This window comes from Podarcis pityusensis (genome assembly GCF_964106645.2).
Source record: "Podarcis pityusensis genome assembly, chromosome: Z".
In the NCBI taxonomy this organism is placed as follows: domain Eukaryota; kingdom Metazoa; phylum Chordata; class Lepidosauria; order Squamata; family Lacertidae; genus Podarcis; species Podarcis pityusensis.
Window position 1 is genome coordinate 45,558,087 of NC_138044.1, and position 16,180 is coordinate 45,574,266.

A 16,180-nucleotide genomic window follows, 5' to 3' on the forward strand; every position below is an offset into this window, starting at 1 on the left:
CAAAAAGGCAGTCTGTGAGACCCTTTATCAGTCTGGTGCACTTATTCTGCTGCTATTTTGCAGCTCTGTTTGTTACAGCTAAGAATAAAACCTATGCATGAAGGAACTCTTTCCCAATCCTGCAAGGTGTTCCAGTTTTAGAACTGCATGAAACACAAAAGACCCGTAGTTCCTCTTTTGTAGCTTCTTCCGTCTGGCACAAGTAGCCCAGCTAATGGCTTTATTACATTTACGAGTGGGAACTGCAATAAAATGGCACAGAGGGTATTGTCCGGTGTTCCAGCTAGCCAACCGTATCTTCTTCCAAGACATCCCATCTGGTTATTATTGTTATTTGATAAATTTGTATGCTGCTCTTCATCCAAAGATCCAAGGATGGTTTGCAAGACAAAAATACAAAATGATAATTCAAAATACATAATGGAACAACAACAACAACAACAAAACCCCCAATAACCCCGCTCCCACAAATACATTCAAAAAGCCATAGAAAGTTAATCAGCTCAACACCTGGTTGAAGAGGAACGTTTTTGCCTTGTGCCTAAAGATATGTAATGAAGGCTCCAGACAAGCCTCCATGGGGAAAGCCTTCTGCGCACAAGGAGCCACCACAGAAAAGGCCCTTCTTGAGTTGTCACCCTCCAAACCTCTCCTGGAGGAGGTGGCACATAAAGAAGGGCCTCAGATGATGGGTAGCAGGGTCTGGGTAGGCTCATATGGAGAGAGGGGGAGTCCTTGAGCTATTGCACTTCGCTCTCTTACACACAGACACACACACAGAGTTTTCTGGCTCCCCCCCCGCCCCGCCCCAATAGACACTGAGCATGGTCAGTCCTCATTGAACTGTTGTGTTGTTGTTGCTGTTGCTGTTATTGTTATTTTGTCCCCTTGGTTTTTTCTTTCTTGCTTCTTCTTCACCCTTTGGGATTTTTGCTGATCCAACCTCCTCATTTTCTCAGCCACAGTTCCTCCAAGCACCCGCCATCTGTGCGTGCCGTTACAGGGAGTCATATATAGAACCATTTTGAAGCGCTGAAGCTGGTGAAATTTCCAGATAATTAGAAAATACAAAATGATTGTGAATTATACAAGGAGAGCTTGGATAAAATATTAGGGTCGACAACCCTAAATATTTTTTTATTGTGCACAAATTTCCGTTTCTTCTGTGCAGCAATATTTGCAAAGCAGAATGAAAGTACAAAATGTATAAATTGCACCCGAGCTTCAATTTTTTTATTTTTGTTTTTTAAAAAGAGCTAATGCAAGCCAGGCAAGGCACAGCGCAAGCTGCACCTCTTGAATCTTTTAATATATTTACTGTTGCATTGACAGGGAAGTCTTGCTCTCATTGTGTGTAGCTCGGAAGGTGGAACAAAAGGCAACAGTTTTTCCAAGCCGGGAAAGCAGGTGGCTGCTATCAGCGGGCAAAAGGGGAGTTGCGTAAAACATCGTGACAACCTCCGCTAGTGGTTGACATTCAGCAGATTCTGTGCATCAACTGCTGTATGTTCCATGTACCTTTTGTGTGCCGGGAAAAGGTCGGGTTCCCATACCGCTTTCTCTGCTCTGCAAAGCATCCACCTGCACTTTTCACGTGGCCTCGCAAAATGACTCAGTGCAAACTCAGCTTCCCCCACTTGCCATTTAGTGGACGAGCCTGATTTTGGGGGGGCTTTCTTGTGGGTGTGGAGCTCTTGGTGCTTGCTGGATCAATTCAGAAGCTTGTCCTTTGAGTGGTGAAAGTCTGGGCTGTGCAGTAGACCCTGGAGCTGGACCAACGTAGGAAAGGTTGTCCTTGCCAAGGCAGTACCCCAGGCTAGCAAGAGGAGAGTCAGCGGCTACTCTCGATGGACACAGTCATTCCAGCCCTTGGAATCTGTTTACAAGGGAGAAGCTGCAACCTGCTGCCCTACTGTCTCGCTTTATGGGCTGGCGGATCATGGAGCTATCGGTTCTGGGTTCTAGCCCTTGCAGTTCCAGGCAGTAGTGCAGAGCTTTCCAAACTGTGTGTCATGACACATTAGCGTGTCGGCTACAGTGTGTAGGTGTGTCGCACGAATGCTCCCCACACTCCTCCTGGGGCTGGAAAGGGGTTAATTTAACCTCCATTTTGCTAGTAAAACTGAATTACTATGTCGTGAAATATGCATGTCTAAAAAGTGTGTCACCAACAGGAAAAGTTTGGAAAGCTCTGCAGTAGCACAAGAGAGGAGTTGTTGCTATTTATTAAATCTGTATACCACCCTTCATCCATCCATCTCAGGGGAGTTCACAAAAATTATTATTATTATTATTATTATTATTATTATTATTATTATTATTATTATTTTATTTATACCCCGCCCTCCCCGACCAGAACTGGGCTCAGGGCAGCTAACACCAATAAAATTACAATAAAACATAATAGGAATCAAAAAACAAACAAAAAACCCAGTTAATTAAAATACGGGTTAAAATACAATTTAAAATGCAGCCTCATTTTAGTAGTAGCCCATAAATCAAAACCATAAGGGGAGGGAAACATAAGGGTCAGACTGAGTCCAAACCAAAGGCCAGGCGGAACAGCTCTGTCTTGCAGCCCTGCGGAAAGATGTCACGTCCCGCAGGGCCCTAGTCTCATGTGACAGAGCGTTCCACCAAGTCAGGGCCAGTACTGAAAAGGCTCTGGCCCTAGTTGAGACCAATCTAACCATCTTGTGGCTTGGGACCTCCAAAGTGTTGTTATCTGTGGACCTTAAGGTCCTCCGCAGGACATACCAGGAGAGGCGGTCCCATAGGTACGAGGGACCAAGATAAAAACACAAACTACAGAATAAAAACAAGAACAAAAAGAAAAGAAAACAGTAACCCCCTTCCACGAAAGGGCCACATTAAACCAAAGAAACACAACACACAAAATAACCAGCCGTAGCAAGGATTACTTTTGCTGCCAGGTCTCTACTGCAGCTGGATGTGGCTGGCCTAGGAAGCTTTTTGAATTTCTCTTATGGCCGATTTAAAACCAGCCACAGCATGGGTTAGTCCATTAGTTCATTTGTTCACATATTGCACATATATCCCAACTTCCTCACACACCCCAGAACTCAAAAGTGGCAAACCCCCTCCTCTGTTAATTCCCACAACCACCCTGTGAGGAAGCCACGGCTGAGAGGCAGTGACTGGCTCTAGGGACCCAGGGAGCTTCATGGTCGAGTCGGGATTTGAACCCTGGTCTCCCAGGTCCTGGCCTAACACTCTTAACTGCTGCGCCACTCTGGCTCTCACTGCACTGTGAAGGAGGCCACAACATTTCTGAAGGCTATACTATTGTGATCAGTAGCTTGAGAAGACCCGAACGGGTTGGGCTTCTGTAAGCCAGGTCCCTTCCCACTGTCTTGGTATTGTTGAGGCAGAGGAGGAGCCAAGAGGTTGTATCAAATGCATACCTTGCCAGAGCAATATGTTTGGCAGCCTTTCGTTTCGAACCAAGCGACTGAAGACGTGGTGCATTTTGCCATTACATTTGGAAGCACTTTCTGATATTTAAGTCCTGGTGCTTCTTCAGCAATGCAGAGGCAGTAGCTGGCCCTCAAGGCTGCCTTCTCCACCTCACCTTATTTCAAGCTGGCTTGTGTGTGCGGGAGAGACAGGGAAAATGCCGCCCCCTTTAAACCTTCGCATCTCTTGTTTCTGGCACTAGAATTTTTGAGTGGGGTTATGCGCCGAACCTTTTGCAGACGCTGGCATAAGACCCACGGGACACAACTCATAGAAATGAAAGGAGGAAAACCAACGTTTCTGAGTGGGTAGCAAAGCAAGCTCTTCACGGAGCAAGATGCTTATTTCTTTCCATTGGAAATGACACCAAAGGGGTGTGTGGATGTGTGTGCATGCGTGCCCATTATAATTGTTTGCCCCTTTAAAAGCCACCCATTTTATATTTATAGACAGAGATAGATAGATAGATAGATAGATAGATAGATAGATAGATAGACAGACAGACAGACAGACAGACAGACAGACATATTGAACAGATGATAGGTACCCCAATTTTGGTGCGGTCTTCAGGGGCAGGGCTGGCCCACTCCACCCATGAGGGAAGGTGAGGCAACTGCCTCAGGCAGCCGAATCCAGAGGGGCAGCAGATCCAGCCTCTGAGGATTGCATCGCCCACAGCCACTCCAATACCATCTCCACAGCAGCCTCTTGGCAAATAGGAGGCCCTGCAGGTCTCCTTCCATCCTCGTTCCCAGTGTAGATCTTTATTCTCCCATTGTTCCTCATGTAGTTCCTTGACCCTCACTTTTTCCCTGGTGGGGGTGGTTTGTGTGTGTGCGTGCGTGCGTGCCATTTTCTGGTTAGCTTCAGGTGCCGAAATGTCTCAGGCCAACCGTGTTCAGAAGAGGCCATTTCTGATCGGAGTCTTGGTTCATACCTGCCTCTTTTGCTTTTTTGCCCCACAGTACACTGTCTGGAATTTTCTTCCAAAGAATCTCTTTGAACAGTTCCGAAGAATTGCCAACTTTTACTTCCTTATCATTTTCCTTGTACAGGTAAGGCTGCTTTAGAAAAAGCAATGAAGGTGAGGGAGAATGTCGCTGGTGTGTGTGTGTGTGTGTGTGTGTGTGTGTGTGTGTTTAAGTACCAGTCATTGAAATGTTTCAATGCCATCCTGCTAAAATAAAGACTCTTATTTTCAAGGCATAAGTTAGTGGGTTTGTGTTTACAGAACACGACAACAATGGTGTCATTTGCTCCAACCTAGAGACACTACATTATATAGCAGCTTATCTTCAATGGTCAAAGAGGCGTCATCCCCTCCCTCCTGCACACACAACAGCTTGTGATGAGGCCCCCAAACACCTCCCTGTTACGTTGTGTAGATGCTACACAAATGCAGAAGTAAATTTCTGAGTGTGCATTTCTTGGTGGGTAGGCGAATAGCAACCACAGATGTGGGCTGTGTCCTTTTCACTTCTGCTTTCTGATTAAAGAGGCTACAGCTGAATCAGGAGACTCTTTAAAAAAATAAAATCATTCTGCAGACCTACCGTTTCAGGGAAGGAAAGTAGGGGAGTGGGTTCAGCTTCTGTTGATGTCGGATGGGTTTTCAGTGTTTCAGCGTTTTTTTAAAAAAAGGGCTCTTGACCTCCAGCATTGGCCACTGATCTTGCGCAGCATATCTGCTGACGTATATTAAAAGCACTCACTATTGTAGATGGAGAGCATCTTGGCTCATTCCTCATAAGCCTGAACCTTCCTCAGACTTTGCTAAATGGAGTGCGTTGAATTCGCCACTGCTGCTGCTTGCGTTTCCTGACGATTGCATCTTGCCTGCTTTGAAGACAGAGTACTTTGCCAATTTGCATCTCATCCTTGTGTCAGGGGCAGAGGCATTAATGATCTCTGAGGAAGTAGCTCCAGCTAATTTACATGGCAATGCTAAGATGGCATCGCCCCATCTTCCAGATAACTGTAGAATCCTATTCTGAGCAGTCGGGGCTGGTTGTGAAATGTATAACCTTGCTTATGCACCAGGCTAACTGGCTGCCACTTCCACTTCCTTGGGCGGTGTGGTTCAGCTTGCCAGGAGCAACAAATTCAACAGGAATCTCCCCAGTGCGCGTGGGGCTTTAACTTGGAACAGGTTGGAACAAAGGCTATATTTAACTTGAAACAAATCAAAATAGCGCCACTAGGGACGGATGCGGTTTTCTCTCTCAGTTCCAGTGCTGTGCAGTTTTGGAAGAAATATCCCCATGTTTCAGTGAATTGCATACAGCTGATTTTTGCCCAGAGTTGACCCATCATGGTCAATATCAGCGGGTCTACTCTGAGTAAAAGTTACTTGAAAACTTGGCCATGGAGAGGTGTGTGTGAATTATCACACTTTGATAAAAAAAACCCAGCTGAGTATCTTCTGAAGCAGAACACCCCCGTGAAAAATCTCATGGCTACCTGTTTGTACCAAACCTCCCCTTGCCCACCCCAGTTAGGCATTACCATAGGAAAGAAATTAATGTTATATTCAAATGTTTGGCATCACATTACAAAAGCATTGGTCCTGTGCCAGGCATTAGTAGAGCCTGGCAGTTAAAGGCATGGAACCTGTCAAATCCACCTACCCACCAATGTGTGTGTTCATTCTTCCACAAGAGGCTTTTTCACATGCCATAATAAATCCATTACGGTGCGGTCTTACACATGTTTGCTTTCTTTAACGAGGCTTATTCCCAGGTAAGGTTGTGTAACTAGCAGCCTTAGTCTTTAAGGGTGCTGCAACATTTTTTTAAAGTGTCTGTTTGTTGTAATAACATAGCTAACCCTCATAATTCAAACATAGTTGCATCTGTCAATGGCTTCTGGCCACAGTGGCTATGCTCTGTCTCCACGGTCAGAAGCATAAATGTCTCTGAATATCATTTTCTGGAAGCCACAAGAGGGGAGAGGGCTCTTGTACTCAGGTCCTGCTTGCAGGTTTCCCAGGGGCACCTGGTTGGCCTCTGAGAGAACAGGATGCTGGACTAGATGGGCCACCGACCTGATCCAGCGGGCTCTCCTTATATTCTTACCATTCCGAGTGCCGAGTAGCTTGGACCACTGGAATAGCTGTTCTAGTGAACAGACTTCCTGGAGCATGAGCTGAGCTCTTGAGCAAATGTGCATGTGTGTGACAAACCTCCATTTACAGTGCAAGCTTAGCACATACTTGATATCAACTGCCTATCTGTAGCAGAAGGCTCTGAAGAGCTCAATCAGCCTTGGGTCCCCAGATGTTTCTGGGATAAGATTCCTGTCACTCTCAGCCAGTTTGAACAGGTAGGATGCTGTTTGCAGCCCGACAACATCTGGAGAATCAAAACTGAAGAGTGTTGGCTTCGAAGAAATGAGTTCTTTACTACTACTACTACTACTACTAATAATAATAATAATAATACACACTTGGATTCACATGGCAGGACATATAATGGAAAAGGATGCATTCAGACGTCACATTATTCTATTTGGACACCCAAAGAGATCCCTTCACAAGCTCTTCCCAGCAAGAAAGTGGGCATGAAGAATATACATGGGTGCTTTTCTTCTTATCTGGAAGACACCTCTGCCATTTGAATGAATGGAAAACTTTGCCACATCATTATCAAAACTTACTAGGCACTGGCTACCAGTGATTCACCACACGCTGTAAAACAGAAGTCCGAATACATTATTATACAGAAAAAAATGCACATAAACAGATGCAGTTCATTAAAAAGCAATGACAATGACATGCACGCTCTGGTGTTTTCCTGTGTTTTCCACGTTGCAGCGTCAGTTTACGTTTGTTGCTTATAAAAGCTGAGGACATCAAACCAGCAAATATCCTTTTCTTTAAATCTCCCCCAATAACTTGCATTTCCCCCTCTTCCGCAGGTCATAGTAGACACACCAACCAGCCCCGTCACGAGCGGACTTCCTCTATTCTTTGTTATTACCATTACAGCTATTAAACAGGTACTTTCATTCTCCCGCCCCCTTACCCCAAAAAAAGTAATTGAAAAAAGAGGATTATCAATTTAGAGCTCTTCTAAATACCTGAGGAAGGGCTCTCCCTCACCTCTTTTTTCTTTGTTTCCCTTTCTCTTGTTTCTTGATTGTGACGACTTCCGCCCCCTGCTCCTTAATTTATCCCTCCAGGGTTATGAGGATTGGCTGCGGCACAGGGCTGACAAAGAAGTAAACAAAAGCACCGTCCTGGTGATTGAGGATGCAAAGCAAGTGAAGAAGGAGTGCGAAGGAATCAAGGTGTGGTATGAAAGAGGGGAGCAAGCTTTCGGGGCACTGGGAAGCTCCAGGGAGCCTGCAGCGAAAGGCGGAGGGCGGGGTGTGAGTGCAGGGAGAGTTGTTATTAAAACCTTGCATTCGTGCTTACCGATGGACTCCGGCTGGTCCCCTCTGGCTGGTTGGGGTGGCTGGGAATGGGCTGAAGCACTTGTGTGTTTTATAGCAAAGACAAATGAGGTTTCTGCACGTTGGAAATAGTTTGGGGCCTTGCCTTCAACCGCAGGGAGCCATAGGCAGCAAGGGGTTCTGTGCAGGCGAGTGAGCAAGCTTGGTGGAGGAGACAGATCTTCATCCCTCCTCTGCCATTCCACTTGGCAGAAGGCTTTTTCCTCTTCTGTAATGCAGCATGATTGTGACTTGTGTGAAGGCTACATTCTGGGGATGGTGCTCAGAGGCAGGAATGTGTGTACCCTACATGAGCTCCCCCCCACCCCCGCTCCCAGCACGACAGAAAGCTTTTAGATTTAGATGCCTTCTTCACTTCTCTGTTGTTGATTTATATCAATAAAGCCTTTTCAGCTGAAGAGTGTGGGGGGGGGGGGTGATGCTCTAAATAAGTACATCTAAGCAAACATTTCTGCAGCATGTTGACATTTATTTGTTCTGGTCTTTAAGGTTGGCGACATAGTAGAAGTAAAGTCAGATGAAACCTTCCCATGCGACCTGATCTTCCTCGCATCAACTCACAAGGACGGGTGTTGTTATGTCACTACAGCTAGTTTGGATGGAGAATCAAATGTCAAGGTAACAGAATGGGTAAACAGCACATCTGACCTGCAGCCCTTTTATCTTCACTAAGCTTTGAAGCGGTAAATCTTGGCTTTCCAAAGCTTTGACACAGCGCAGTCTCTAGGCTGCGAATCAAGAGTGACTGACTGTGCGTACCTGTCACACAAAGGAAAGTGTAATGCATTCCCTTTCAGCCATGCTCTCTTCCCGACTTGCTAATTCTATATGACAGGATATTTTTGTGCTGGGGAGCGTATGGTCATGTGTGGCCCTCACAGAGCTACACCACAGTCCTTCTCTCATGAACGGCAGGCTCCTATCTGGTCCACAGCTTACATGGGATTATAAGAGCATGCCTTCTGGGTCAGATGAAAGGTTCAGCATCCTGTTTTCTGTGAGGGCAGATCCGGTGGCGTAGGAAGGGGGGTGCGGTCCACCCCCGGGTGTCATCACTGAGGGGGGTGACCACGGGGCCTGGCCTGCAGCGCACCCGAGCCACACGTCTCTCTCGAGGAGTGATGTGGTGGCTCGGACCCCTGCAGGCTCCGCACTGCCCGAAACGGCAACGTGGGGCTTGTGGACTCCATGGAGGTTCCGCACAGCCTGCTCTGCCCTGGCTTACCCTGCCCCGTGGGTGGCTTGCCCTGCCCCTGTGTGCAGGGCATTTGTGCTGCCCTGGGCGCCTGAGCAGCTAGCTACGCCACTGGGCAGATCAAGCCACCGCACCTTTTGGGGGGGATTCAGCAGCGCCTTGTCTCTGAATGTGGATTTCTCTAATAGCCGCTGATGGAGCACCTTCTCCATTCAATGCAAAGGTGGATAAACCATGGGATTCATGCAACCTTCACAGGTCTTCCATGCAGCCAGCCACAGATGCACAAGACACCCACCACTGCCAAATTCACCACCCACCAGTGAATTTTGCTGTCTGGCAGGGGTGTGCCTTATGAACTGCTGCTTGATGGGCTGAGGCAGGGGTCAGCAACCTTTTTCAGCCGTGGGCCGGTCCACCGTCCCTTAGACCGTGTGGAGGGCTGGACTATATTTTGAGGGGGGGAATGAACGAATTCCTATGCTCCACAAATAACCCAGAGATGCATTTTAAATAAAAGCACACATTCTACTCATGTAAAAACACACTGATTCCCCAACCGTCCATGGGCCGGATTGAGAAGGCGATTGGGCCGCATCCGGCCCACGGACCTTAGGTTGCCTACCCCTGCCGCTGAGGAGATCATGATTGCAGTGGGGGTCATCCCTGAGCACCTTCCTCCAAATGTAAATTGCACTTCTCTTGGCCCACCCAGTTACTGTTATGCAGGCTGGGCAGAGTGAGATCTTTTGCCACTGGTGTGTGTTGGGAGCAGCTGCACTTCTCAGTCTCAGCAGGGAGACCTCTGTGTGTGTGCGCGCACAAGCCCCAGCCGCACAATTGGCATGTGGCCCTCAAGCACCCACTCCCTGCAGCCTATTACGATATCACAAAAAAATAAAATAAAACTGGAAATAGTTGTTGCCATTCTGAGCAAACATTTGCCCTGCAAAAATGCAGGAATCAGTTAAATCACAAGTCTGAAAGGCAGCGATGCTTCTGAATAGCAGTTCCTGGAAACCAAGGGCTGCTGAGCTCCCCTTCTGCTCCCTGGTCTTGCACAGGCAGCTGGTTGGCCAGAACAAGAACAGTATGCTAGACTAGATGGGCCGTGGGCCTGATCCACCAGGCGCTTCTCGTGTTAAATGATGGAAGGCTTAGGTTTATCTCTAGGTGAATAACTAATCAATTTTACTATCTGCCCATTTTTAATAGTTGTACAAAATACCATTTTAAAAATACAATAGCGCCTCTGTGTATGTTATACACTGTCTCAGCAATAGCTATTGAAACACAGGTATATCTGTTGTTCTGAAGGTTCGATATTTTGATCTTACTTCATATGCAATATGATTCATAACATGAAGTCTGGCTGATAATAGCAATAAGATCTCCCATCCTATGATTTACTGTTTCAAATTTCCTTTTGAAAGATAGCAGAGCCCGGGACCATTATCCTATGGAAGATTCTCTGTCTGTCTGTCTGTCTGTCTGTCTGTCTGTCTGTCTTTCTCTCTCTCTCTCTTGTGCATGTACACACGCACCCAGCCATATGAACCATTCCATTTTCTGTACATTGCCAGATAAAATATCATTGAACTTTGGTGTACATGTGTGTGTGAGAGAGAGAGACATTATAACATAATAGAACACTGGTGTTTTTCTGGCACATGGTTAAACTATGGCATACACGCTCATAGGAGGCAGTGATGGCCGTGGATGTCTTTAAAAGAGGATCAGACAAATTCACGGGCGATAGGGCTGCCAGTGGCCACTAGGCGCAATGGCTATGCTCTTCTCCCATGCTCGGAGTCAGTGTTCTTCTGAACACCGGTTGCTGCAAACCACAAAAGTGAGGAGTGCTCATGTCCTGCTTGCACGCTTCCTGTTGTCATCTGATTGGCCACTCTGAGAACAGGATGGTGGACTGGAGTGGCCACTGGTGTGATCTAGCCAGCTCGTCTTCCTCTCATCCACTGTTACCGCAAGCAAGTCATGCTGATTCTCCCCTCACACACACACTCTTTTCCCCCTTCAACTTTCCTCCAAAGCATGTCCTGTATCTTGTTTTGCAAGAACAAGGTGCAACAGGATGTGCCTGAGAAGGAATGTACTTAAAATGTTTAATGAGCTTTTTCTATAAATCTTTGGCAAGGAAGCGCAAAGCCCAAGAGCTTAACCTCCAAGTTGTGAAAATGTCTGTGCTTTTAATGCCATTCATCATCTCCCACCGTTGATGCAATAGAGCTGTTTCTCATCCAGCTTGAAACGAGGAAAATTTAGAGATAACGAGCTAGGGAAGCATCTGGGTGAGTTTTGTTTATGAAGATGGATCACGGCAGTGTCTCCTGCTGACAGAAGTGATTTACAACACCCGAATAGTGTCTAGAAATAGAACCTCTTAAAATGGAGAATTTTAAACCCTTTGTCTGCTTTCTAATTTAATCAAGAAGTATCTGCGTAGCCAGGGATGCCTAGAATAGCTCTCCCTCCTCCACTGACATTTAATTCTCTCACCCGATTACCTTTGAGAGATCCTAGGCCAGCACTCAGGGGAACAGGGAACACAGAACACCTGTTGAAGCATCTGCAGCTTTTCATGAAACCTGGAGAAGCTGATGGACTGTTCTTCAACAGGTCTCTGGAATCAACCTATTAGTCCACGGATGTGACACCTGTAGCTGCTGCTAGACTCCAGCTCCCATCATCCCTGCTCCATGGCCAATCACTGATAGGAGCTGGAGTCCAACAGCAGCTAAAAGGTCACAGGTTCCCCATCCCTGAATTAAGATTTTGTTCAGCATGGAAAGCAAGTAAATGGAACTGCATGAGTTACTCTGCTCAACTGGAACTGCAACCCCACAAGGAGGAGACAGGCATCTATTTTGCATAGGATCTATCTGTAAATTTCCAGCTTATTTCTGTATTGTAGGAGCAAATAATTGGCTCAACATGCATTTTAATTTAATAGGTTTACTGAGTTGGTTAGTTACTGAAGCACTTGTGTCTTGCTTTATGCCAAAAGGATTCTTGTGGTAGCTTGCAAATAGGTTCATTATTTTATATTTATAAAAGGTATTTATATACCACCTGTTCATAGAATATAGCATGGTAGTGCATAGCAATTACATACAGTAAAATATTAAAAAATAGTTAAATGATTGGCTAATCGAAGATTTTTTAAGCAGCTGCATAGACCTGTTGATGTAAAAATATCTCCAGGAAAGTCAAAAGTGAGGGTGCCTGCTGAGTCTGTGTTGGAAGAGCATTCCACAGCATAAGACCGATGACGCTAAATGCCCAATTTCTAGTGGGTGTCACGTCAAGCCTCTGTAATACAGGAAGCAACCAGCCGTTTTCCTCTGGATGATCTCACTGATCGAGCTGGGATAAAAGGCCTTTAAAAACTCAGCAATAAAATTACAGCTAACGCAGCAGTAGCGATAGTAATAATGAGCCTCTCGAAGATGGCTAAAACACAGATCAGCTAAAACCAATTCCTAGTAGCATTTCCAGCAATCAAAGCACCACATGAGCTCTGTAGCTTGTTAGAATCGCCCACTGTGCAAAACGGTCTGTGTACTCTAGGGACAGTAAACAGCTGCTTAACAGATTTTGCATTTCCGTCTCCCTTCTAGACTCACTACACTGTGCAGGATACTGCCAAACTCCATACATGCCAAGCCATAGATTGCCTTACTGCTACAATAGAATGTGAACAGCCTCAGCCAGACCTCTACAAGTAAGTTCTGAAACGCAACGTTTATTTCCTTGCCTTTTTTTTCTTTTTGGAGGCATGCACCACCATGTGTCTGTCTTGTCCCAGGACTGGGCTCACGAGTTGGGCTTTGAGGTGCATGGTAGGTTCTGCTTCGACTGTGTCAAAGCTTTCTGTTTGCTATTTTATTTGCATTAACCAGCTGCGAGCTGGATCTGCACCGTTTCCTGGGAGATCAGGCAGCCAGGATTAGAGATTAGGATCGTGCCTTGTTGGTCCATCTTGCTCACAGTTGTGTACACTGACAGGCAGCATCTGTCTGTCTTAAAATAGCATCTTGGTGGCCATCTGTCATGGATGCTTTAGGGGGTTGGACTAGATGATCCTTGGGTCCCACCCAACTTTAAGATTATGTTTCTATGATCTCTGCAGGGTTTCAAACAAAGATCTTTCCCAACCTTCCTGAAGGTGCTAGGAACTGAACCTGGGGCCTTTTGCATGCAGTGCAGTTACTAAATGACCCTTATCATTTGAGATTATCTCTTTTTGAGAATTCGATTCAATCCCGAATTTAATGAAGCACAGTTGACTGTGCTTCATTATATTCTGAAATTGATCCTGGTCTAATTGCCCTTAGGCAAATGTCGAACAAGTCCCTTTCCATCCATTGGCCTGCCTGACCCAGTTGCCACTCCCCCCTCCCCTTTCTCATGCATGGGAGGGAGGGACCGACCCCTTTCCCTGGCCTGCTATTGATTCTCCTTCCCAAGTGTGTCATGTCTTTGAGCTCACAGCCTATAAACGGGTTAAAGGCAGACTCTGCCTTTTTAATCTTTTTCTGCAGCATCTAGCAAATGCAGGCGCTTGGTAGATGTGCGTTTAGCAAATGCTAGGGAGGATGGTGGGTTGGAGACTGATGAATAACTGCTTGTAAAATAAATGCCTTAAAACATGGTTCTCACAAATTTAGTCTCTGGCACTTCTGTGCCATATATATCCATCCATCCATCCATCCATCCATCCCCATTGTTCCTTCCTTATCCTTCTCGGTAGTGGCACCCACCCCATGGAACGCCCTCCCATCAGATGTTAAGGAGATGGGTAATTATGTAACATTAGGAAACATCTGAAGGCAGCCCTGTATAGGGAAGCTTTTTAGGGTTTAATGTCTTGCTATGTTTTTATATATGATGGGAGCTGCCCAGAGTGACTTATTGGTGAATAACTCGCTGGATTTGCATAGCACACAGTGCACAAATGTTTGGAAGAACCTTAATCAGCCTGAGGGCTCCTTCCACCATGGTCCAGCTTCTAGGAGCTGTGGGGCCACAGGTAAAGTGGGTGGAGTGGCAAATGTGGCTTTCAACTTTCTACAGTAAGTTACCTTCCTGACAGGCCAGCCGTTTCTACACACAAGCACACCGCACAAACACCCCCTTCCTCCACCTAGGGAAGAAATAATGCCTTATCACAGTTCCGGGGCACAAAACCTTTTTATTCTTCTTTTTATTACGCATATTGTGTTTTTATATTGTAATTCCATGTTGTGAACCATCCTAAGAACTAAGGAGGAAGGGCGGTATACTATTTTAATAAACAAACAAAAACAAATAAATAAAATCTCTGATGAGAAGCCAGGTGAGGGGTGTGGCCTGGAGAACGGTGGGGCCTTGGGAATGCCCCAAGGGCCAATTGGGGGGCTAGGAGGGCCACATTCGGGGGCCCCCAGGGATGAGATTCCCCACCACTGCTTTGTGGAACAGGTGTTTCTGAGAGCTCTGCAGTCCTTACCCATCTTTGCTTTTCTCTCTCCTCTTTTGTTCATTGATCATTTGCGGCGGCTCTCCTACAAATTACCAGCAGGGCTTAATAAGCAACCTCTTGTGCCCATCTCTCATTGCAGGTTTGTGGGCCGAATTACCATCTACAAGGACGGTCAAGAGCCAGTAGCCAGGTTAGTCATCTGTTTTGTTAGTTCATTATCACTATGCTTTGGGGGGCTTCTGTTTCGTAATTAATTAGCTGGCCTCTTGTCGCCTCCCTAAAGGCTATTGCTGACATCAGCAGCTTGATGTTTGACTGCTCTTTATCCCTTGCACTGATTTTTCACTTTCCCTGCACATTAATGAAACCGTCTTAGTGGTGTTGTCTTGCTTCCCCCTTACCATTGCCATATTAGTTGATATTTTCAGAATGAATCTTCTCTCTCTCTCTCTCCCCCCCCTTCTTTCCTTTTGTAAGTGGCCTAATAGTCTGACTTCATTCTAGGGCACTGGGTCCCGAGAACCTGTTGCTGAAGGGAGCGACATTAAAAAACACTCCTAGGATCTATGGTAAGCAACTGTTTGACATTTTCCAGTTTATTTAAGCCATGCTTATTATTAGCATTGAATCTAAGACCTGCCCTTCACCAGCCTCTCCCAGGGCACATTACAACAATTTGAAGTTAAAGGCCGTTAAAACATGTTACAGTCACGGGAATGGGCTGGGCGTTGGAAACACACATCTCAGGCGCCATAGGTCAGGGTGAAGTGATGCATCTTCAGCATTCACCAAAATCCTGCCTAGTGAAGGTGCCAGACACATCTCTGTAGGGAAGGAATCCCAAGGTTTAGGGGCTGCCACCCCAGGCGCTGTCTCTTGGGCCGTTACCACCACCCCGCCCAAACTTTTGATGGAGGTGGAACGACCAAGAGGGACCCACCTGCTTATCTCCTGGGAGGACCCGTTGGGAAGAAGGCTGAAGTCTCAAATTTGTGTGGTGTTTATTTCCTGCCCCAAACAAAAGTTTTGGGCTGGGTTCCTATGCATATTTAATCACTAGTAATACACATTTTAAATTAGTGGGATTTACTTTTGACTTAAGGGCTCACACAGGCAATCTTTTTAAATGGGCACTTATCTTGGTTTGAGAGGGATGTGGGTGGTGCTGTGGGTTAAACCACAGAGGACTTGCTGATCAGAAGGTCAGCGGTTTGAATCCCCGCGACGGGGTGAGCTCCTGCTAACCTAGCAGTTCGAAAGCACGTCAAAGTGCAAGTAGATAAATAGGTATCGCTCCGGTGGGAAGGTAAACGGTGTTTCCGTGCGCTGCTCTGGTTCGCCAGAAGCGGCTTAGTCATGCTGGCCACATGACCCGGAAGCTGTACGCCGGCTCCCTCGGCCAGTAAAGTGAGATGAGCGCCGCAACCCCAGAGTCGGTCACGACTGGACCTAACGGTCAGGGGTCTCTTTACCTTTACCATCTTGGTTTGCTTGCACAAAGCATGCACAGTGGTTGGATGATGTCTGATCTTTATTCTGATTTGCTTGCAGGGTCTTACCTCATATCTCAGTGC

The 16,180-nt window shown here is 46.3% G+C and overlaps 1 protein-coding gene across 9 annotated transcripts in view; it reads left to right on the forward strand.

The window, feature by feature from the left end:
* Window positions 1-16,180, forward strand: part of ATP11C (ATPase phospholipid transporting 11C (ATP11C blood group)) — a 100,585-nt gene that overhangs the window by 35,265 nt on the left and 49,140 nt on the right. For all 9 annotated transcript variants that reach the window (XR_013981475.1, XM_080990053.1, XM_080990058.1 and 6 more), the window contains exons 3-9: window positions 4,443-4,532; window positions 7,393-7,473; window positions 7,657-7,764; window positions 8,419-8,547; window positions 12,763-12,866; window positions 14,746-14,796; window positions 15,111-15,175. Coding sequence is in view for 8 of the 9 variants with exons in the window: in XM_080990053.1 (XP_080846179.1) it covers window positions 4,443-4,532; window positions 7,393-7,473; window positions 7,657-7,764; window positions 8,419-8,547; window positions 12,763-12,866; window positions 14,746-14,796; window positions 15,111-15,175 (628 nt within the window). In the remaining variant the exon portion in view is untranslated. The remainder of the gene's footprint in view (window positions 1-4,442; window positions 4,533-7,392; window positions 7,474-7,656; window positions 7,765-8,418; window positions 8,548-12,762; window positions 12,867-14,745; window positions 14,797-15,110; window positions 15,176-16,180) is intronic.